We start from the raw sequence: 24058 nt of genomic DNA, 5'->3' as shown, positions 1-24058 counted from the left end.
GGCCGACTCACTGGAAAAGACCCTGATGCTGGGAAAGATTGAAGGCAGGAGAAGGGGGTGACAGAGGATGAGACGGTTGGATGGCACCACTGATTCAATGGACATGAACTTGGGCAAACTCCAGGAGATAGTAGACGACAGGGAGGCCTGGCACGCTGCAGTCCACGGGGTCACAAAGAATCAGACACGACTGAGCAACTGAACAACAACTGCTTTCTTACACCAGTGGGAAGAAAAAATGGTTCTGATGTAGGCGCTCATACAGCAGGGCTGCCATGCTGCACCCTGCCACTAGGTGTCACCACTCAACATATTTCTTGAGAGCGGCTGAAACCTCCAAGGCAATGATTTCAAAGTGGTCCCTGATGAGCAGCCTCAAAGTCACATGAGAACTCGTCAGAAATGCAAATTCTTGACCCCCCTGCAGACCTGAATCAAAGTGAGGGTAGGTCCAGCAACATGGTGTGTTGGGTTTTTTTTTTTTAATTTTTTATTGAAGGATAATTGCTTTACAGAATTTTTTTGTTTTCTGCCAAACATCAACATGAATCAGCCACAGGCAGCAACCTGTTTTTACACCAGCCTTCCAGGTGATTCTGTGCACTGAGAACTGCTGCCTGGAGGCATCGGTTGCTCCTGACTCTGCTTATGTTACTCTACTGCAAAGAGATCAAACCAGTCAACCCAAAAGGGAATCAACCCTGAATATTCACTGGAAGGACTGATGCCAAAACTGAAGCTCCAATACTCTGGCCACCTGATGCGAAGAGCCGACTCACTGGAAAAACCCCGATGTTGGGGAAGACTGAAGGCAAGAGCAGAAGGGGGTGGCAGGTGATGAAATGGTTAGATAGCATCACCGACTCCGTGGACATGAATTGGAGCAAACTCCAGGAGATAGTGGAGGACAGAGGAGCCTGGCGTGCTGCAGTCCCATGAGGTCACAAAGAGTCGGACACGACTGAGCGACTGAACACTGATTTGCCTCAAAACGGAGCGCTCAAGCCTGTCCTTTGGCTGCTCTACAGGAATGTGTGGCGGAAGAAGTTGGGTCTGGTTCAACCAGGTGGGACTTCCCTGAGGGCCCAAGGCCAAGGACACTCATCCCCAGACCGGTGGTCCGGTGGTTAAGAATCCGCCTGCCAATGCAGGGGACATGGGTTCGACTCCTGGACCAGGAAGATTCCACCTGCTGCTGGGCAACTAAGCCCGAGCACCCTAGAGCCTGTGTTCTGCAACAAGAGAAGCCACTGCAACAAGAAGCCCACGGACTACAACTAGAGAGCAGGCCCCATTCGCCACAACTAGAAAAAAGCCCATGCACAGCAGCAAAGACCTGAAGCAACCAAAAATAAATAAATTTTAAAAAAAGGATAGTCATCCCCCGCTTCCCTGCTTCAGGGTAGGGAGTTGCGAGGGGAGGCATCTGGAAGGAAAAAAGACGGATCAGCACCCAGGGGTGCTCTGAGGCAGGGGGATGGCCAGTTTGCTGTGGCTGTGGAAGCCCAAGGCAAGAAGGGGGCTGACGGGGAAGGAGGGCCCTGGAGGTGGAGAGATTGGGAGGGCTGTGGGGGTGGGCCGGAGCCAGTGATGGGCTGCTTCTGGCGGGGAGAGGCAGAGTAAAAGGGGACCCCCAGCGTTCCGGGTGCCTAGATGGGTGAAATGCCACTCAGAGAGGGGGCGCCCAGCTTTGGGCGGGCGGGAGAGGGTGGGGGGAAAGACGCTGAGGTCCGGCTCTGCGGCGGGTGCGGGCGGCCGGCTGAGGGTGGAGGTGGGGTCTCGCGTTCAGGAGTCGGGGGGCGGGCCGCATTAACGGTCGCAGAGTAGGGGCCGTGGGGACGCAGAGGAGGCGCGGGCCCGGCCGGGGCTGGGGGTGCCTCACCACTTTGTTCTCGAAGAGCGCCAGCCCGTAGTTGTGCGGCACGAGGCTGAAGCGGTTCCTCCACTTCTTGCTGTCCTCCTGGTACTGGAAGAGGTTCCCGGAGAAGATGATGCGCTCCTCCAGGGGCACCTGTGGGCGGCGAGGGGCAGGGAGTGAGGCCGGGCGCCCCAACCTCACTCCTCACCGAGGCCTCCGAGGCAGCACAGCGCCACACCCATTCGGCAGATGGGGAAAACGAGGCTGGGGAGCAGCGAAGGCCCCCTCCCCACTCCAGGTCCAGCCAGAGGCACGGTGATGCCGGGACTAGAACCCAGGCCAGGCAGTGTGACAGGGGAGCCAGGCAGACACGGCGGCCTCCTCGGGAAGGTCTCCGGAGCCCGAGGCAGGCTGCTTCCCCATCCACTCCCCCTGCAGTGTGACTGCCACGGTCACTCCGACCGGAGGGGACAGCCCCGCCGGCACCTGAGCACATCTCTCTTCCCGCTCTGGGCCTGTTTCCCCTCAGGGCAACACAAACTTGACCAAGGTGTTGCCATAGAGCCTGCCCGGCTCTGACAGGTGACAAGATGGTCTCCACGAACCCGGATGGGGGAGGAGGGGACTTCAACCCAGAGGGTTCCCGTCTGACCAACACCCGGGCAGACTCGTGGCCAGCATGGGCAGCAGAAATGCCGAGACCTCCCTGCAAAGTCCTAGCTTCGACTCTACCACAGGCTCAGTGTGATTTCAGGCCTGCCACATCACCTCTTTGAGCATCAGTTTCCTCATCTGTAAAATGGGACCGTGACAACCCCGACGACATGTGCAGGGATCACACAGGCAGTCAGCACTGGGCAGGTAGTACAATACACAGGAGCTGCCATGACCACCACTGGGGCTCTCTGTCTGCGTCAGTCTCCCGGCTCCTCAGACTGACATTTGGGGAGGGCGAAGGGAGAGTAAACAGACTGAGCACCAGGGAAGCTTCCGGAAAGGAGATAACAGGAGGCCAGGAGGGAACAGCCCTGCTTCTGGGTGGGAGGAGCGCAGGAGTCAAGGGTTCCTGTCTTTCAGAAGCCTCTGTCTGCTCTACAACAAATATGGGGCCTTCTGAAAAAAGCAACATGTATCCTGTGTAATAAAGGGAGAAGGTCTGATTTGACTGGTGCCTAACCTCTCGTAGCTTCCGAGCTCTGCAGCTGCAGTCAGAGGTGAGCAGCCCCTCCTCCCAAGGTGTCCCCACCCCCAGGCCCGTCTCCTCACCAGGCCTCTTCTCCCCAGAAACCTCCCTGCCACTCTTAGAGGGGAAATGCTGAAACATTCCTGGAAATTGAGGGCCCATTGTACTCAAACAATAGGACCCCGAAGACTGCTTCCTACCCAGGGACAAAAATATTTACAGGAAAAGAAAATGGTTTCCCCCCCTACCGGGCACCGCCACCCCACCACTGACAGTGGGCTTTCCCCTGGGCTGTGTGGTCTATATTTAGACTGGGGCCTCTCTCACCCAGCTTCTGAGTTCCCGTCTCTGCTAGAAAGAAAGAGCACAAAGAGCTCTCCAGACACCAGGGCAGACCCTTATTCCCCCGGGTCTGCAGCCTCCACTCTGGCTTAGAGCTGGAACCCAGGGCTCAGGCCTCCCCGGGTGAGTGGGGCTCAGCACCCTGCCCACTAAAGTCCACCCTCAGATCCTGGACAGCCTATAATGGCTGGTTGGTTGGTTTACAGATGTGGGTTTGGGTTTTATTTTTAAGACTTTCAAATGGCAGAGTCGTGTTTCCACTGGAAGGTCTGCAGGATATGGAACCCAGGAAACAGCCCAGGCCAAATATTTTGGACTGGGCAAAGTTCTCTGATGCCGCTGTCGGGAATCTTTGGGGAATGGTGAGAGCACAGGCCCCTAGGCTCCAACAGCCTGCGCCTCGGGAGCCTGGACAAGCAACTCTACCTCCCTGAGCCCTGGTGTCCACCTCTGGGAAGGGCGCTGGGTCATAATCACAGTCCCTCTGAGCCATGTCATGCCAGCTGGATGAGCAGCACTCACATAAAAGAACTGTTGTTTTTATTATAATTATATTAATTGTAGCATTATTTCTAACAAAAACAATTTACGTGATGATGATAATGATAATGATTTCTATTATCATTGTTACCATGACTTAGCCTCATGATGGTCAGTTTCCTGAGTGGCAAATGGGACCAAAATCCCTCCTCATCTGAAACTGTGGGTGATTTCATATTACTCTTCCTGCTGACATGTTGCGTCTGTTTTCTGACCATGAACACTCAACCTGATGAGTGTGAAAGGCGTTTCTCATGCCGGGTAAATGCTGAGTGCGTCAGGCAACCACGCTCCTGTCTCGGGTTATTGGAATTCAGGCTGCCTGTGACATTTCCTTCCAAATAGGGGAGCAAACAGCCCACAAGAAGCAGCTCCCTGAGGTGGGTTCAAAGCCCTCTCTGCTATCACATAGGTGTGCCCCTGCCAGACACCCAGGCCAGGCCACAGCGGCCCTCTGCTGTCACAGGTCGGGAGGTTGCCATGACGTCAGGAGACCACACAGACTTTCCTGGGCCCCAAATCAAAGTGACAGGTGATGCTCTGACACACAGCCCTGACATTCCCTCCACCCAAGCAGACTGGGGGTCAAGGCAGAAAGAGGAATCAAGTCAGGAATCTGGAACCTGGCTTGAGTCGTGCCCTCCACCATCCCAAGCAAGCCATGGGCTCACCTCTGGGCCTCTGCACATGCCACTGCCTGGGTCTGATATTCCTTCTCCCATCAGGTCTTTAGCCGAGATGGCCCTTCTTCCAGGAAGCCCTCCCAGACCACCCAGACAAGGGCCCACTGCAGCACCCCCAGAAACAGCAAGGCCTGGCTTCTCATCCCAAGTGCCCCGCCCCACCAGTGCCACCAGTCCCTCACTTTCTCAGTGCCATTCTCACCCTGACGCCAGGGGTGACCACAGGGTCCCCTCCCTGGGAGGCTCCAAAAGCCTCCTCTGGCCCATTCTGACCCCCCAGTGGGGAGCAGGCAGCTTCCTGGACAAACCTTTACTGTGCAAACATAACCCTACCACTGATAAGAGGATAATGACAAGGCCAGAGATGATGACACGTCAGCCAAGCATCTGTCCAGCCCCAGGCACCCGACCCACAGATCTTTAATCCTCACGGCCACCTGGCGCGGGAGGTGTGCCCATCCCCATTCACAGGTGAGTAAACTGAGGCCCCATGAGGTGAGGTCATTAGCTCGAGGGCATGCAGACTCTAAGAGGAGGAGCTGGGCTTGGACCAGGCCTGTCAAGATGACTCAGAGCCCCAGCCCAGCAGGAGGAGGGGCTGGCCCGGGGAGGAGGTGCCCACGGGGGCCTCGATGCCAACACCAGGTCACCTCCCTAGTCAGAAGCCAGGTGGGGCCCTCAGAGACCATCCAGCAACCATGGGAAACCGAGGCCCAGAGAGGGAAGGCTCCTTGCCCAGGCGCTCGGGGGCCGCCCCGCCCCTGCCCAGCGCCTCTCACCTTGCGCCAGAGCAGCTGGGCCTGCGGCAGCCCAGTGCCCTCGATCTCGTGCCGCATGCTGTTGAAGAGGGCCACGCCATACTGGTCTTCGTAGAATCGGAGGAACTCCGTCAGGATCTTCCCAGTCTTCTCTGAAAGGGAAGGACAAAAGGGCTGTGAGGTTGGCACGACTGCTTCCGGGCAGTGACCCTGCACCAGGGAGGGGCATCCGCCTTGCCCAAAATCCCAGCTCATAAAACCATCCACACGGGCTCCGCACTCGCATCTGCGTTGCGTTTCTGGCCAGGGTAGGGCCTTTCCCACACACAGCTGGGTGAGCCTCTGGGAGGGATAAGGGGCGATGACCATGATGGTGAAACCAACAGAGTTGCAAGAAACCAACATACAAGTGAAAAGATGCTCAGCCTCACCAGCCAGCAAATGAACGCAAACGGAAGATTTCCTTTTCCCCATTAGACCAGCCGGGACGCGGAGAACAGGCACTTTAACCGGAGCTGGGGGAATGGCAAGTTGGGACTCTGTGTTTGGAGGGGGAGGGTGGTTGTGTGCACGTGTGCCCTTGCTCCTGTAGGAATCCAGTCCACAGAATGCACCAGAACTTGCCAGAAACAAGCCAATTGTGCAGGTTGGGAGGGGAGGATAATTCAACACCCAACAGTTCACTCAGGTCAGGTAGAAGATGAAGAGAACCTGGATATACGTAACAAAAGGAAGGTGTCCGCACTCTGCCGTGTCAGGAGCTCTGCAGACTCCCACGTTGAACAGCATCGCATTTTAGATTATTCCTGTAGGTGCACGTGAGTTATTTACGCTTGCGGACCTCAAAGAAGAGGTCCAGGAGGCAGCACTCCAGGCTGTTAAGGGCGGCACATCTGAGTGTGGGAATGAGAAGCAGAGGTCGAGTTTCAGGTTCTGCTTTATTCATTTGTTTAGCATTTGAATTATTTTATGAGCATGACTCTTTTTGCAATAAAAAAAAATCAACATTCTAAAATGAACTCATCTACCGGATTAACTGCCACTTTGCAGTCACTGGCTGTTGGCCTCTCTCTTCTGCTAAAGCAGGTTTGAAACAGAGAAGGGGATGTCCCAGGGTGCAAGAGCAGACCCAGCACTCGCTGCCCAGGCCTCCCTATTGACAGATGAAGAAACTGAGGTCCAGAGAGGGTCAGGACCCACACCGAGGGGCCTCCTCCTTGTGCAAGACTTCCCTGTCCTAAGTAGCTGGACTTGGGGTCTGTGCTGGCCCACTGAGCAGCTCCCCTCACTGGGCCTCAATTTCCCCCTGTACACTGGGAGGACCAACTCAATCATGGACAGGCCCTACCACCTCTAACAGTCTTGGACTCAAAGACCTGGTCCTGTCTCAAGTGAAAAGGGGCTAACACGACGCCATCCCTCCCACGGCTGGTCCCTGGATAGCAAGAGCACCCAGCAAGGACAGTGCTTCATTTAATCCTCCCAATAGCTCTATGGGGCTTCCCTGGTGGCTCAGCAGTAAAGAATCTGCCTGCAGTGCAGGAGTCACAGGAGACACAGGTTCAATCCCTGGGTCAGGAAGATGCCCTAGAGGAGGGCATGGCAACCCATTCCACTATTCTTACCTGGAGAATCCCAGGGACAGAGGAGCCTGGCAATCCATAGTCCAAAGGGGTTGCAAAGAGTCAGACACAACTGAAGTGACTTAGCCTGCACACAATAGCTCATGGGGTACGGTTGGCGTCATCCGCATTTACAGAGGCGACCACGGACTCAAAGAGGTGAAGTCCCTGACACAAGGTCGCACAGCTAGTGAGTGAGACGGCTGGAATGCAGTCCTGGGGCCCAGACAGGAGGCGGCGGCTGGGGAAGAAGGCTGAGAGCAGGTGCCACGCCCCACACCAAGGGCCTGTGCAGACCCACTCCCTCCACCCCTTCCAGAGGCAGCTCAGCCCATGTGTGCCTCTTCACAGGCCTGTGCTTCCCTTCCCAGAACAAGCTCCTGTCTGCTCAGATTCTGTCTTCAGGGGAGGAAGGGGAGAACAAATGAGGAATTTGCTTTGAATGCCTATTTTTTAAAGACCATAAACAACCAGAACTCTCTCAAAGGCCATGAGAATTGTTCTGAAAAACGATGAGGTGGGAGTGGGTGGTGGGGGAAGAAATGGGGTGATGAACTGGGGCCAAATAGAAAAAACAGGATCGCAGACAAAGGTCCACGAAGTCAGAGCTACGGTTTTTCCAGTGGTCATGTACAGATGTGAGAGTTGGACCATAAAGAAGGCTGAGCACCGAAAAATTGATGCTTTTGAAGTGTGGTGCTGGAGAAGACTCTTGAGAGTCCCTTGGACTGCAAGGAGATCAAACCAGTCCATCCTAAAGGAAATCAGTCCAGAATATTCATTGGAAGGACTGATGCTGAAACTGAAGTTCCGATAATTTGACCACCTGATGCAAAGAGCCGACTCATTAGAAAAGACCCCGATGCTGGGAAAGATTGAGGGCAGGAGGAGAAGGGGACAACAAAGGATGAGATGATTGGATGGCATCATCAACTCAATGGACATGAGTTTGAGCAAACTCCAGGAGATGGTGAAGGACAGGGAGGCCTGGCGTGCTGCAGTCCACGGGCTGGCAAAAGGTCGAACACGACTGAGCGACTGGACAACAAAGGACAGCAGACAACAATAATATTGATAAAACATGTAGTCATCATCATAGTCGCTCCCTTTTATTAAGTGTTAACCCCAGTCGATGGGGTAGCAAGGTTTACAAGCATGACCCCAAAGAATCTTCACGAAAACCCTAGTGAGTTGGTGCTATGGTTTGCCCATTTTAGGGATCAGGAGGCTGGCAGACCCAGGATAGGAGAACCAGGTTCTCAGGTTCCAGCCCAGGCTTTAGTCCCAACCCTGCCTCAACAGACAGACAACCAGTGGACACTCTCCCAACAGGCAGGATGGGTAGGTTTGGCCCTCGGATCTCAAGGGTCCTCCCTTGAGGCCTGCCTGCCTCGGCCCTGGTGTACCCAGCCTGATATAGCATCGTACCCAGAGGGGCCAGGAACTGCCCTGACCTTTGGGGAGACACCCCCAGGAGGAAACTCCCATCCTATGCCAAGAACTCGAACCCAGATCTGCCTGACTCATAGCGTGCTCCCAGCGGCTGGGTCAGCAAAGCCCAGGCATCACATCCAGGCAGGGAGTGGTTGGGTGCAGAAGGCCCTGGGCTGGACTGGGGAGGACAGGAAGGGGAGGGCCCAGGAATCACCCTTTCAAGGGGCATCGAGGCCCATGTCTGGTGGGACTGTGGGTTGGAGAGGAAGCCAAGAAGTGAAAAACAGAACGAGGCAACCCAGATGGAGCCAGAAGGCAAAGGTGAGGCCCGAAGCACTGGGCTTGAGAGGGGCAGAGAAGGGGGAGGAAGGAAACTCATCTCTCGTGCAGGGACGCAGACGAGCTATCCAAGGGAGGCTGTGGGGCCAGAGTCCAGGAGGGGAGGGCACAAGCAGCAGGGGCGGAGAAGTCAGCTGGCAGAGGGTGGAGAGGGGAGAGGCAGACATGCGGGGTGCCTCACTCAGAGGGAAGGAGAAGACGCCCCCATGGGCCCTGGGCCCCATTTCACTCAGCTGCAATGACAGACAGGCCGTGCCACTGGAACTCAAGAATCGTACACACCTGGACCTGTTTTCAGATCAATTCTTTGCTACCTGAGATTCCAGAAGCAAACAGACCGGAGAACATGGGATCTCTCAGGGATCCAAATCTGCTCCCCAACTTGGGAGCCGAATGGATGGGGAGACGGAGGGAGGTTGGTCTCTAAGGACTGAGTACGAACCCCGGGAGGGGGGCGCCTGGCACAGGCAGGGGCTGAGCCAAGCAGTTACTGAGCGCCCACTTCTGGGCCACACCCCGTGGGGCTGCGGACCAGGCTGGGCGAGAGGTCAGGGACTAGGAGGAGGGTCCCGACACAGTGCCAGGGAACTGGGGGGGCTCAGCTGAGGTCTGGCAGCAGAGGGGGCGCTGGAAAGGGAAGACCAAGGGGAAGAGGGCCACAGATGGCTTCTTGGCAGCCCCAAAGCCCATTCCTGAGAGATGTCCTAAGACAACTTGGAGGAAGTGCCACGTGCTGGTGCAGAGGATGAGAAGTTGGGGGCGAGGTGTCAGGGCTGGAAAGACCTTGGGGAGGAAGGTGGGGCGGGGGGGGGTCCAGTCCCCTTCAGGGACAAACAGCTCCCAGGGAGGAGTCCTGAAAAATGGTCCCAGAGGCCCCTCCGGCCGGATGCTGCTGAAAGAGGATGTAGGTGGGCATCCCGGCCGTGGGGAAGGCTCCTCCTGCCTGCTGAGCCCCAGTGGGGGTAGGGGGATCACAGCCTGGGCAGCCCCCTCCCTGTAACACCCACTCAGCACTCCACCCTCTCTCCCTCCTCGCACCCCTGCAGCGGTGAGCTCCCTGGAGTCGCCAGAGGGTTTTTATGACTCGGTGTCCGTTCCTGGTGTCTGTGAGTGGTTCCCGAGACCTGAGGCGTCCCTCTCTCCTCCACACCTGCCTGTACCAGCTCTTCCTGCGCTCCCCCCATGGCTTCTGGAGACACCACAGGCCAGGGATTCGGGGCCTCATCACCCCAAAGGGCTTCCCCAACTACTCAGTGATAAAGAATCCACCTGTCATGCAAGAGACCCGGCTTTGATCCCTGGGTTGGGAAGATCCCCCGGAGAAGGGAATGGCAGCCCACTCCAGTATTCTTGCCTGGAGGAGTCTATGGACAGAGGAGCCTGGTGGGCTACAGTCCACGAGGTCGCAGAGAGTCACACAGGACCGAGTGTCTGAGCACCGATACCCGAAGGGGACTGAGCCACAGAGTGCGGGGCTCACCTGAGGTCACACAGGCAGACCGAAGCAGTTAGGGCTCCAGCCCCCAGACCACTGATCCCCTCCTGATGCCGGGCTACGACCACTGCCCACAGGGCATCCCTCCCCCAAGAGGGCGGGGCGGGAGGGGTTGCTGCTGGGAGAGGCCAGAGGGGACAGAGTGCCGGCCTCACCCACCTTCGACACCTTCCCACACATCTCCTTCCTTCCCTGCACTGACTCAGGCCCAGGTGCTGTGAGATCAAGAGATTCGAGGGTAATGACAGCCCGCCCTCCCGCCTCAGGCCCCATGAGGCGGTCAGAATCCCAATCCTGAAGACCCCGGCCCCGTAAGCTACCCAGCTGTCTCAGAGCCTCAAGTTGCCCGTCTGTAAAATGAGCACACCCAGAATCCAATTTCACACCCTCACAAATATGACTGCTATAATCGTAATCAACCCTGAATATTCACTGGAAGGATTGATGCTGAAGCTTCAATACTTTGGCCACCTGATTCAAAGAGCTGACTCATGGAAAAGACCCTGATGCTGGGGGAAGATTGAGGGCAGCAGGAGAAGGGGGTGACAGAGAATGAGACAGTTGGATGGCATCAGCGACTCAGTGGACATGAGTTTGAGCAAGCTCTGGGAGGTGGTAAAGGGCAGGAGAACCTGGCGTGCTGCAGTCCACGGGGTCGCAAAGAGCCAGATATGACTAAGCAACCAAACAACCACAATCATGGTGCTCAGAGACTGCTTGGAAGTTGTTTATTTTTAATTATTTATTTTAATTGGAGGCTAATTACTTTACAATATTGTAGTGGTTTTTGCCATACATTGACATGAATCAGTACATGGGTGTACATGTGTTCTCCATCCTGAACCCCCCTCCCACCGCCCTCCCCATCCCATCCCTCGGGGTCATCCCAGTGCACCAGCCCTGAGCACCCTGTCTCATGCATCAAACCTGGACTGACGATCTGTTTCACATATGATAATAGACATGTTTCAATGCTATTCTCTCAAATCATCCCACCCTCACCTTTGCTTGGAAGTTTTATTAGCAGGTATAGCTTTCAGAGTTTGAAAAAATCCAATAACGACATTAAAAAAAAAAAAAGGACCAGGAAGAGAATGACAAAATGATAAGGATCAGTAGCTCCTCAATAAACAAAAACCTGACAAAGGGAGGGCTCCCGAGGAAGAAGGAACTGCACAGACAGAGGTGAGGGCTGAGGATACTGGCCTTATGCAAGGAACATGTGGGAACCCACGCTCCCACCTGACCCTGGGGGGACTCCCATGGCACCAGAGCCAATCGCTGGGCCCTCCTGGGGCCCCCTCCCAGCACCTCCTGCCGAATAAGGAGGTAGGTAAGCTCTCCCCACTCAGACACAGGGCCCCATGCACACCCCCAAAGTCTTCAAATGGCCTGGAGGTGAATACAGGTAAATAAACCCTCCATTTACAGGGGAATAAACCAAGGCCCAGAAAGATTAATGGTTCATGAAAGGTCATGCCACTCATCAACCCACAAAAGCTCCTGAGCACCTTCCTGGGGTTGTCATGGGACCACCCGCGGGGGTCGTGATTTCTTTACAAGCCCAAGAGGACAGCCCCTGAATTCTGGGGCTCTGTGCCCAGCCACCACTGTGTTCTGTGACCCCAGGGAGCCACTGCCCACCCACGGCCTCTACCTCCAGGCAACATCCACAGCATGAAGGCAGTGGGCTCCACTGGGATCTGAAGAGGCCACTGCCCAGGACATTGGGGCCAGGGTGAAATATACACAACTCTCTCCCCTGACCCGGAGGCTGTTTTGGAGTCAAACCTTGAAGCAAGTTGGTTGCATCCTTATCTCTGGTTCTTAGCAGGACTGGAACCGTGGATTCAGTTCAGCTCAGTTCAGTCGCTCAGTCGTGTCCGACTCTCCGCGACCCCATGAATCACAGCACTCCAGGTCTCCCTGTCCATCACCATGGCTCTCAAAAGGCCATCTCACTCAGAGACAACAAAAGCTACTTGAGCACCTCTGGGACCATTGAGGGTGACCCGGGAGACCCTCCTTACCATCTAGTCTTCCTGACCCGGACCCTCAGCACTAACTCCCAGAGGGGACCAGGGTGCCTTGCCACGCAGGACTTCGGCCTGTTCAACAGCTCAGGTAATGCTGAGAGATGCTGTCACCTCCACTCTATAGATAAGATAACTGAGGTGCAGGGAGACTTGGAGACCTCCTGAAAGACTTCTCACCTTCTCATTCGAGAAAGTGAAAGAGGTGGATTCTAAACCTAGTCTCACACCAAAGCCTGCACAAACCCCCACCTCGTAAAGCCTCTTCATTCCCAACACAATTTCCAAAGCCCTGTCTTACACTTTCCTGTTGGGTCTCCACCTGCTCCCAGAGGTGGGCAAGGCAGGTTTTACAGTCCCATTCTACAGATAAGGAAACCAAGGTTCAGAAAGGCAAGGTGACTTCCAAGGTCATGCAGCTGGCAACAATCAGAGCCAAGACTGGTCTGGGGGTCTCCAGCCCCTGTCTGGTGGAGCCAGCAGGGGACCTTCACACCTACTGGGAACTCGCTTGTCCATCTTCTCTGGACCTCAACCTTCCTACTGGCAAAATGGGTGGGTGGGTTCCTGTCAGCTCAGCGGATCTAAAATCTCAACGACAATCTAATCGGTGCTATGCTGGCCCCAGAAGCTGACTGGGGTGCTAGCCTCAGCACCGTATCTGAGCTGCTGGTGAGTCAGCTTGGAGTGGGCACTGACCACAGTCCCCTCAGGCTGGACTGGAGAACTGGGATGAGGGGAGCAAGACTCAGCATCATGCCTCGTTTGCCAGCTCAGCACCATCTCCACTGGGCATGCAGGCTCTGGGCTGAAACTCTACTCCCAACACACTGTGTGGCTTGGTCAAGGCACTTCCCCTCTCTGAGCCTTCGTTTCTCCCCCTGCACACAGCACACCAATATCTGCCTAGTCGGTTTATAAGATCACTGGGTTAAAGAGTGCCTCCGAGGCGGCTCAGCGGGAAAGAATCTGCCTGCCAATGCAGGAGATGCAGATTCAATTCATGGGTTGGGAAGATTCCCCTGGAGGAGGAAATGGCAACCCACTCCAGTATTCCTGTCTGGAGAATTCCATGGAGAGAGGAGCCTAGCCGACTACAGTCCATGGGGTCACAAAGAGTCGGACACGACTCAACACGCACTCACGGGCTAACGAGCTGAACATACTTCATCTTGGCGAGGGGGAGGCATGTCGCTCACGGGGGCCCCTTTTAAGCGCCTCTGTCCAAGGTTCCTCTAAGCCAGGGAGAGGCCCTTGAATCAGGGGCCAGACAACCCTGGCCTGGCCTAATCTCAGGGCCAGCACCACCAGCAGGCAAGGCAGCCGGAAGCATGTTAATCTCTGATTTTCCAAACTGACAACATTAAGGATCACGCTACTTCCTGCACTCAGATAGCAGGGGCTGGGCAAGAAGTCGGGGAGGCCCCGAGGTGGCCTGAAGTCCCCTGGAAATTCTGGGGGCCACTGTGCTCAGAGAGAAGAGGCTTGCTGAGCTGACGACGGGAGGAAAGGCTACAGGGGTCCGCAGAGAACGGGCCCAGAAAGGTGCACCCCGAGAACCTCCACACCAGGCTCAGGAGATGCTTTGCCTTCTTGTGGACCTCCCAAGCCTAGCACATGCCACACCTGTGTCATGTGGACCGTCCCCCAGACCCTCAGCTCAGCCCTGGAGAGGTGGTGTCTGAACTGGAGGAATGTTTCAGGCGAGGAGGCCCAGGCCAGGGAACTGAGAACCCTGTCCAGTCCCTCAACTGGGGAGCAGCATGGCCGGATCCAAGCCCAGGTCTGGGACCCCCTCCATGCTGACAAGGCGCCGGGAGGAAGGGGCCGATCACCAGCCAAGATCGCATCAGCCCTGGCCCAACATGGGGGCCTCGCGCTGGTCCCAGCCCTGGACTGGCCCGAGATGAGGGCACCATGCCAGACCTGACCCTGGCTCATCCGGTCCCTCCAGTGGGTTCGGGGGACACACCTCACCCATGAGGCCGGCCAGGTTTCAGGGCTGAGAGATTTGCGGACTGAAACCAGCACCCTGTAGGGTGGGGCAGGCCCACAACCTGCCTGCCTGGTTCCCAGAGCACTGTGGGGGCTGGAGGGGGGTGGGGGGAGCAGACCCAGGGTGGGGAGGTGGGCAGGCAGCCAGGGATACCAACCCCACCCACCCCAGAGCCAAAGGAACAGGAGAGGAGGAGTGGGGGCAGGGACTGAGCTTCCTGCATCACAAAGTGCTCCAGAGTGCCTCCATCTCCATCGCCTGGGAAAGAGGAACATCGAGGGGCCCAGAGCACTAGGGACACTCTCCAAAGACCACACAGCAGGTCCTGGCCGAGCTGGGTCGGCATGCCAGCCCCCAGTGCCTGGCCCAGGGCTTTTCTGCTCCATCAGCCCTATTATCATTATTAACACATAACCGCAGCGGCCACGTGCTCAGCAGCCCCGCTGACCCCAGGTTCACACGAGTCATTTGATGTGTTGTCCTCAGTCTATAAAGAAGAAAACTGAAATTCAGAGAGGTGAAGTGACTCCTCTGGGGACACACAGCTTGTCAGTTATATGGACCCAGAACGGTCTGAGTGTTAACAGGGAACCAAAGTTTGAGCGGATGCGTCTCACCTCCACCTTGCAGGCTGCCAGCCACTGGGGCTTCTCACCACACTGGCCGGGTGGCCACGGTCAGAAAGGCTGACAAGGCTCCCACTCAGGACCTGAAATCAGGGGCAAAGCCAGGAAGAGGGGAGTAATGACAGGCTCCATCGGCCAGCAGGGGAGGGGGTCTGGCAGCCCGCCCATGAGAAGAGCCTGAAACAATAGCTAGAATCCTGCAGAGCCGAAGGCAAGAAGAGAGTAGGACAACTGGGTGCCCCCCAAGGGGGACAGCCAAACCCCCTAAAGGGGACAGCACCCAGAGGGGGCAAGGGACCGATCCAGGGTCATCCCACTTTTGGGTGTTTGTGTCCCCCAGCACAAGGCCATCAGGGTGGTGGGCTTCCTAACTGACTCGGGGCTGGTCAAGAGGCCAGAACAGCTCAACCCAGCCTACACCACTAGTCACTGCCTACCCTCATCCCAGCCCAGGCCCCTCCCAGCTTATTCCTGCCACAGCCTCCAAATTTCCCCCACCTCCACTCCTGGCTCACTCCCTGTCCTTCCCACACACAGGAGCCACAGGGACCTTTTTGTTAGAACTCTCACCCTGAACCTCCCCTGCTCAAACGTGTCCATGGCTCCCACCGCCTCGAAGACGAAGACGCAGCTCCTCAGTGCATCCGCAGACCCCTGCGTGCCCTTCCTCACCGTGGGGCCCCCGGTCAGGGACACCCCTCGCTCCTCACTCTCCAATGCCCCTTTCCCCCGGGGCGTCCCCAGGCTGGATGGGACCTCCACCCACTCCCGTAGCCTCCCCCATCCCCAGTGATCTCACGGTGGGAAAGGCCTGTTCTCTCTCTGATGCCCCCAGACAGCACGCACCACATCTAGAACTGACCTGGCACAAAGAAGGAACCAACAAGAAGGAAACCCAGAGGGAGAGGCCAGAGGCAGCGATCGTGAGCCAGGTGGGGAGCCGCCACCCCACTGAGCAACACAGCTCCCCACACACGCCCCAGAGATTTCTCATTGCAGAAAGGAATGCCCATCCCGGGAGCCGCAGCGGGGGTCCCAGGGCCATGAGAGTGCCCAACGCCCTCCTTCTCCCCAGGGAAGGAGGCTGCCACCCTCGAAGCTTCCTCCCAACTGGCCTCAGGTGACCCGAAGGGACCCTCTGCTGGGTCACCCCTTCCCTGGGGCCAGTTACGAACAAGGAAAGGCATCTCCCAATAGTCTGGCAGCCCGTGGCCCACCACGGCCTGGGAATGACCGACCCCTGGCCGTGCGCCGGCTCCATCCATGCCTCACGTGGAGACAAAAATGGCCCTGGGAGGGAGGGTCCTCGCCACCCCACCACCCCGTATTCAGAGGGGGAAATGGAAGCGTGGGGGCACTTAGGGAGCTCACCTGGCATCACACACCTGGTGAGGCATGATGCCAACTGGAGATGCCCAGCACCCTGCAGGGGGACTTGTCACAGAGCCCTCGCCAAGCCCTGGGAGGTAGGGACATCTGTCACCCTCCCCCGTAGAGGAAACAGAGGCTGTGAGACCTGGTGGTTTGTCCCAGGTCAGCCAGCTGTCAAGCGCTGGAACCCAACTCCAAGCTAGGACCTGAACCCAGGCTCTCGGGATGTGGCAACACATGGGAGACAGTCACACCAAGCCCTTCTTAAAGGATCTTACTGGACCCCGGAGAACAAAGTTCATCCATCACTGAGCTCTCAGCACCTGCCACAGGGCCTGGAACACTGCCCCCAGCAAACACACCATGCCAAACTGGATCCAGGATCTCAGGCCTGCCTCCCTCCCCAATGCCTTGTGCTGTGCCCTCTGCCTGAAGCTTCCTTGCCCCTCGTTAATACAGTTCAAACTCTTAGCCAGACATCATTTCCTCCATCACAATGCTCTGCAGTCTCACATTTGCATGTAATTATAATAATAAGTGGGGCATGAGCTAATGCATGCAACACTTAGCCCAGTGCCAGGCACAGAGGCAGCTTCCATACGTGTTAACAATTATCATCTACGTTATTTCCTTTAACCCTCACCGGGAGCTTCCCTGGTGGCTCAGACAGTAAAGATTCTGCAGGCAATGCAGGAGACTTGGGTTCCATCCCTGGGTCGGGAAGACCTCCCAGAGAATAAATGGCAACATACTCTGGTATTCTTGCCTGGAGAATCCCACGGACAGAGGAGCCCAGGGGAATACAGTATATGCGGTTGCAAAGAGTTGGACACAACTGAGCGACTAACACTTTCACTTTCAGAGTTAACTGTTAAACCCATTTATAGAGGAGGAAACGGAGGCTCAGAGAGATGAAGTGATTTCCGCAGCATCACAGAGGTATGAGCAAAACCAGGACACGAAGCCAAGACAGGCTCTGCTCACCGCTCTGTGTCGAGAACTGCGCGGGTCATGGAGAAGGCGCTCAGGAGTTCCCAGTGACTCTCTCTGGCACATTGCCCACTCGCCCAGCAGCCCCCCAGGTCAGGCCGGCACCTTGGTCATCTCTGTAAGCCAGGTGCCCAGCACAGCCCCAGTGTTAGGAGAGGAGAGAGGGTTTCTCACAGACGCAAGTGTGTTCCAGGGTCGAGCTCCCAATGGCCTCTCTGGGCCTTAGTTTCCTCATCTATAAACCCCATGGATGGAGGAGCCTGGTGGGCTACAGTCCACAGCATCGCAAAGAGTCAGACACGGTTTAGCGACTAAAAACGACAACAATGAAACGGGCATGAGATGAGAGTCTCGCCCTCAGCTCACCTGGTGACCTGGGGTCCTCAGGAGATGACAGTTTCTGTTAACAGTCAAAGCGCAAGGTTCGTGGCTATGATCATAACCTTCAGCACCTATGAAAGCCCTGCAGGAGATATTGGGTTTTGCTGCTAACAAAGGGTCACGTGAGCCTTATGAAGGTTCGTGGCTGTATCATAACCTTCAGCACCTGTGAAAGCCCTGCCCTGGCGTGTTCCCTCACTAATGGGCCAGGCACATACCCTGATCAGGCCACTGGACTTGGGAAGGGCTCTATGAAATCCAAGTTCAAGCTCTCCACTGGACAGATGGGGAAACTGAGGCTGCAGGAGCAGGAAAGAGGCAGCCAAGACCCAGCTCCCCGTGAGGGCAGTGAGGGAGTCAAACCCAGGGGTTTCAGTGCCCAGCGAGGAAACCTGCCTCTGGTCTTGGGGGTCTCTGGCCTGGAACGCTCTCCCAGAGCCCACCCTCTCCACCTAGCCCTCAGGACCACCCCCCAGACAAGTCCAGTCCCCTGGAGACTCCACCACCACAGGCCCTGCTTCTCCTGGGGGCTTTTTGCAAGTGTCGTGACTGTATCACCACCCCCCACAGACAGACCCAGCACCAGGCTTATATCCGGGTCAGGTGGGTGCTCGACAAACACATGCCGAAGGAACAGCCCCTGGTGGGAGGTCACCGGGTTTCAGATGCCGAAATGGTGGCCCTGGAGGCCTGGGAAGGAGGCTGGCTGGGTCTCCCATTACGAAGGCAGCTGTGGGGCAAGGCGGCGGCGGGGGGCGGGCCAGGAGGAGCCGGCCAGGAGCGATCACAAAGCTGTTTTTACAGCTCTTCTCACTTAGCAAATATTTAACCACGGCTCAGCGATGCAGGTCTTCTGGTGGGAGAGTGGGTGTGCTGGGAGACCAGAGCTGGGAGTGGGGAGGGGGCTGAAGTGAAGGCCCAGAGAAGTGCCCCCACCCCAGAAAGGCAGAGAGCAGACCCGCCCACCAGGGACTGCCCCGACACCTCGAGGAGGAGGAGGCCGCCTCAGTGGGAGGCAGTCATTCCCATCTTGACACAAACAGAGGGAAACAAAAGCTCTCTCATCCCCTCCGGCCCCTCCCTCAACGCCTGGCAGAGCCCCGAGTCGGCTGCGGGCACCACCCGACAGTTGGTGGCTTGTTCTGGGAGCCCAGACCCAGGAGTCCCTGCTCTCTGGGAACACAGACCCAAGCAGGGCGGGTGAAGAAGGGGTGCACAGGGCCCCCACAGCACCCTCCACCCAGGGCAGGGCTGGGAGAGGGGCCCCCTTCCACTCTGGGGAGCACGTCTGGGATTGGGCTCCCCAGTCTGGTGTCCTGCACCAGACCTGCCACGGCCAAGGCCGCATCCCAGGCCAACAGAGCCACGCAGGGAGGAAAGGAAGGTCAAAGGCCGCCTGGAGGACCAACCTCCCCACCCTGCCCACCCGGCTCCATGTCCCCCATCCTCCTGCCCCAGAGAGAGCCCTGGCTTGGGAGCCAGACAGACACAGGACAAGTCCTAACCCCGTGGTCCCGGGCCTCGCCTGAGCCTCGGTATTCTCCTCTGTGGACTGGGGATAATTAGCTGTGGTCATCAGGCCGGGCACAGAGGCGACTCATCTATGACGGTGATTCTGTAAACACTAACCTCCACCAGCCTCACACCCAGTCCCCCATTCCTACTGGCTTCTCAGCAGCATCCCTCGCCTCCATGCTCTTCTTTTCTTCCTCGCCATGCCCCCTGAGGCCTGAGCCCTTGTAACCTGGGGCCTGGCCATTGGTCACGACTGCCCCGAGGCCGTGGTGACCCTCGACACACACCTGCTCTCAGCCCAAAGTGCAGAGCACTGAGGCTGGACCGGGCACCCAGGGCCCTCTGCCGCAGCACCCTCGCACTGGCAGGTGCCCGCCACAGGCCCACTGTCCCCTTAGCGCCCAGGCTGGAGTTAAGACCCTGAGGTGCCCAGGCAGAGCTCACTGCCCGAGCTCTTCCTCCACGACCAGCCTGGCATCCAGCATTGCCACCCAGCCCCTCCCTGCAGCCACCAAGCAGCAGTCCACATCCTCTGTCGACCAGCTCAGGGTCACAAAAGGGTGGCTGGGGGGCAGAGCCAAGGACAGGTGAGGGTCTCGGGGCTCCATTGTGCTGGCCGAGAAAGGTTTCATGTCCTCATTCATTCAGCAACCACGGGGCACAGAGCATTCAGGAGTGAGTCAGACACACTCAGTCCCTGTCCAAAGAAGGAGACAGACTGTCAACAAAACCCGCAACGGGACACGGTAAGTCTCCGGCTGGGGGTAGCGGAGGAACCCAGAGGACGGACGACGAACCCAGCCTGTAGGATCAGGGAAGACTTCCAGGAGGAGGTGGCCCCCGAGACATGACAGGGTGCTGGTGAGGCGAAGGAGGAGGGCTGGGCAGGGACAGCGTGCCAAGCAGAAGACACAGGGAATGCACAGATTCAGACATGCATTCAGAGAAAACATTCATCTGTTCCACACACATCTGTGAGTACCTTCCTAGGTCAAGAAGGGCACTTTCACAGAACAGCGTAGTGTCAAGGTTCTGGAATTCAATCCTGGTTCCAATACTAACCTCACTGGCCCACTAACTGTAGGACTTTGGACATGGGACTTAACTCTCTCTGAATTTCAGTTTTCTGGGCTATAAAGTGGGAGGAAGAGTAGTACCCACCTGGTCGGGTTTTCATAAGGCTCCAGGGAAATGAGCGAAGCCCCAGAGCCTCAGCAGATGGGGACCAGTGCAGTCAATGATGATGCCTGAGCGACTGACAGGAGGCCTTCCACCCGCCGGGGTGCGGACGGCCACCAGAGGGGTGGGCAGGTGGGCAGTGGGATCTTTCACAAGCTCAGGGGTCCCACAGTGTGTCCACCTGTGCTACCGGCTGTTTTCTGCAATGTGTTTCATGCCACGAAATGGGGACCAGAAAAACAGAACCAAAATAGCAGCTACCTGGTCCCTCAGCGAGCCACTCAGAGGATGGGAAGGTGACACATGGGGTCCACTCGTTCTGGGCCCTGGGCCCTCAGAGGTTAACCACTCAGAAAGAAAATTCCATCTATCTTCTTATCCATCACTCTGTCCCTTCCGCCACACACACACACACACACACACATACACACACGTGCCTGCAGGGCTGGCTCCCTGCATCCAGGGGGAAGGGGGTGGGGGCAGGAGAGAAATCAAAGGCAGGGAGAAAGGGGAAGTGCATGGAGAAACATCAATGAAGATTCAGAAAGCAAACACCCAACAAACCGCAAGCCACCAGACTGTAGGGGACCACAGTGCCTCTGCTCCTCACAACGCTGTTTGTCAAGCTCCCTGTCTCTCTGAGCCTCTGCTTCCCGCGGGCGGACTCACAGGTGGACAAGGCTAAGGGCGAGGCTAGCTGGGAAAGTGCTTTGAACTCCCCCAGGGTGGAACCATGGTGTCTTGCTTTCCTGGTGTCTCGTATTCATACCGCTCTCTCTGGTTTTCCTTTTTTGTCTTACTGAATTGACTAAGACATCCAGTTCAATGCTAATGAAAATACCTCTATGGTGTCAGCGTCAAGTTTGCTCAGGCTTGTTCGGTCTGTGACGGATGACACTGTAAAGGGCTGAGTACCAGTTAAGGACTGCTATGGGAAAGGAGGGAGAACTTAGCTCATCTCCCACAACAAAAGGGCTGGAAAATTCCCAGGGAAAAGAGATGCTGTGGGAAGTCAGCCCCAGCCATGCCCTGGCCAAAATGGAGCCTGTTTTGAGTGATCCACCATGGCAGACAGGATCCAGATGGGCCTTTCTATCTCAGGTGCCCAGGGGTGGGACAGGTGACCCTGTTAGAGTAGGGAGCTCCCTGTCCCTGAAGGCATACAAGCAGGAGCCGGATGGCCAACTGGCAAGGAGGTTGCGGAGAAAATCCTGTCCCAGGAGGCAGGTTGGCAGTAAAAACACAGACAGACCCAGCTCTGCAACTGCTGGTGACCTTCCCAAACCTCAGTTTCTTTATCCATAAAATGGGGGTAAGAATAGCACGCACCTCACAGAGCTCTTGTGAGGACTACCTCAGAGAATGTGTGAGTGTCTAGCACTAAGCCTGATCATTGGAAGAGCCCAGCGAATGCCAGCTGCCGTTCTAATAACAAGCAATCACTAGTAAGTGCCAGTTACTGCAGCCAAAGCCTAACGCCAAAAGGGCTAAACACAGACACACATCCCACACATTTCATCAGCTGATGCCCTCTGACACCACTCTTTTCTCCAAGTCCAAGCCAAGCTGCTTCCCAAGCTGCCTCGGGACCCAGACCTCTCCATCCCTCCTCCTATCCATCACTATCCCTCGCTCACACACACACACACACACACGCACACACACACACACACAGAGACACACACATGCGCGTGCACACATGGACACGCACACACACACATGGACACGCACACACACGCACATGCACACACACACGCAGACAGACACACACACACACACAGATGCCTGCAGTGCTGGCTCCCTGGGTCCAAAGGGAAGTGGGGTGGGGGCCCGCAAAGGGAGACAAACCCAGAGAAGGAGGGAGGAGGGAGAAGGAAGAAGATCCACTCTGAAAATTCGCTCATGAGCTTTGCTGCTGAGCCAGAAGGAAACCCAATCCCGGGCTGGAATGCCAGCAACCCTCAGCACGGAGAGGCTTCATGCAGATGGAAAATGGAAAGTTTATTCAAATAACAAGAGTCCCGTAGCCAGCAGAGGACACGAGCCCCGCCCCACCCTGGGGTCAGCAGCTGCAGGTCTCCTCGGGCGCCAGAGGACCCCACCTCATATGCCTTGTTCCAGGTGCCAGCGTGCCCCCCGCCTGTGGAAACTCTGCTCTCAGCCAACAGGCCCATGTTCTGTGTTTGCTTCTTCAAGGGTCCCTTGAAGATGAGTGGGGAGGGGGTCCCCATCTCTCCCTGGGCAGTAATGAAAGATAGATTCTAAGCATGAGTTCCAGGCAGGGATGCAGGCTTTAGATCGCTGGGGCCTGAGTCCGGGCACCTGACTGCCACCGGGTGACCTTGGCTCTCCAGCTCCTGTCTGTCCAGTGAAGGAGCTGGATTCCATCTCCCTGGACCCTCAAAGCTTTCCTCCAACTGTGACTGTCCCTGACAGCCATACCCCTCATTCAGGGCAGAACCTCTTGAGTCAACAGCACAACTCGGTCTTGACAATTAACGGGTGTCTGTTACCCCCATGAGGACAAGGACCCTGTCTGTCTCATTCATGACTGATCTCCAGCACCAAGCAGAGTACTGAGCACAGGAAATCTTGTCCCTGACTGTGCGATGACACCAGAGCGCTCGACTCGGTCTCCCGGGCATCATCAGGCACAGGAAGAGGTTGGGGTTTTCCAGAAAAGTCAGCTCAGCCCTGGGGACAGACCCTTCCTAGCCCCAGGAGGAGTGTTTGCCAGCAGCTCTTCCATCCCAATGGGATGCTTCCTACAAAGGTGAGGCTGCATCTGGAGCCGGCCAGGCCAGTCCAAGGTCACACATCAGCGGCAGATGAGGTCACCACCCCGGCACGCAAACCGAGCCGTCACCTAAGCTCAGATCCTCAGTTTCCTCTTCAGGCAGATTCTGTCAAATGATACAGCACCTGCACAGGGCCTGGGAAACTGGAGCTGAGCAGGCTCCGCCCTTGAGCCTGGGTGAGGAGGGGACTGGGGGGGGGTAAGGGGGAGGGGTGTCTGCAGGACTGTCACCTGGGGCAGGCACGTCACCCTGTTTCTGCGTCCCTCACGAGAACATCCCAGCCCCACGGAGGGACAGATGCCCCAGCACTTTGAAAAACGACCACCAAAATACAGTGCCCGTGGAGGCGCTGCTGCCACGGCCAGCAGGAACCATGGCAATAATCACCAGTTTCTGGGAAATTCCGGTTCCCTCAAATGCTTTCACTCTCTCAGCTCTGGGTCTCTGCAGAGATGACCCTCTGCCTATGACTCTTCTGCCTTCATCTCTTGGGTCTCACCTAGACACCCCTTCTCCTAACAAGCCTTCCCTGATCCTCCAAGTCTGGGTTACTTCTTCTCCCTGGGGTCCCAGAGAGGCATTTACCCCACCCCTAATCTTGGCGAGGGTTCCATGCTGAGTCCTTCCTTCCAGAAAAGGGTCTCCATGAGGACGAGAAGCTGCCTCCCCAGCTCGAGCACCCCAAGACCCGCACACGACCTGGCACTGAGAACAACGGTGGGATCGATGGGTTAATCCCTTGGAAATGAGTAAGGCTGCCCAACAGAGCACTGTTTGCAACAGGAAAACAGAAACAACCCAAGTGTTCAGCAACAAGTTAAAAGGCAGGCTATTGGGTCCATGATAGAATGTTCTGGAGCCTTTCTACATGCTGCAGGGGGAAAGCCTGGTGCAGAAAGACTCTGTGCTGTGGAA

At 56.6% G+C, this 24058-nt stretch overlaps 1 protein-coding gene across 1 annotated transcript in view; it reads right to left on the bottom strand.

Moving 5' to 3' along the window:
- The window catches only part of NIBAN2 (niban apoptosis regulator 2), a 53339-nt gene that overhangs the window by 15581 nt on the left and 13700 nt on the right, over nt 1-24058 (bottom strand). The window contains exons 2-3 of the mRNA XM_055400937.2: nt 5386-5516; nt 1883-2011 (exon numbers count right to left, since the gene is read on the bottom strand). Of these exons, the coding sequence (XP_055256912.2) occupies nt 1883-2011; nt 5386-5516 (260 nt within the window). The remainder of the gene's footprint in view (nt 1-1882; nt 2012-5385; nt 5517-24058) is intronic.

Source organism: Moschus berezovskii, chromosome 11 (genome assembly GCF_049115385.1).
Source record: "Moschus berezovskii isolate FMDL1 chromosome 11, NW_MosBer_1.0, whole genome shotgun sequence".
Classification (NCBI taxonomy): Eukaryota; Metazoa; Chordata; class Mammalia; order Artiodactyla; family Moschidae; genus Moschus; species Moschus berezovskii.
This window is presented reverse-complemented; position numbering and strand designations above follow the sequence as displayed.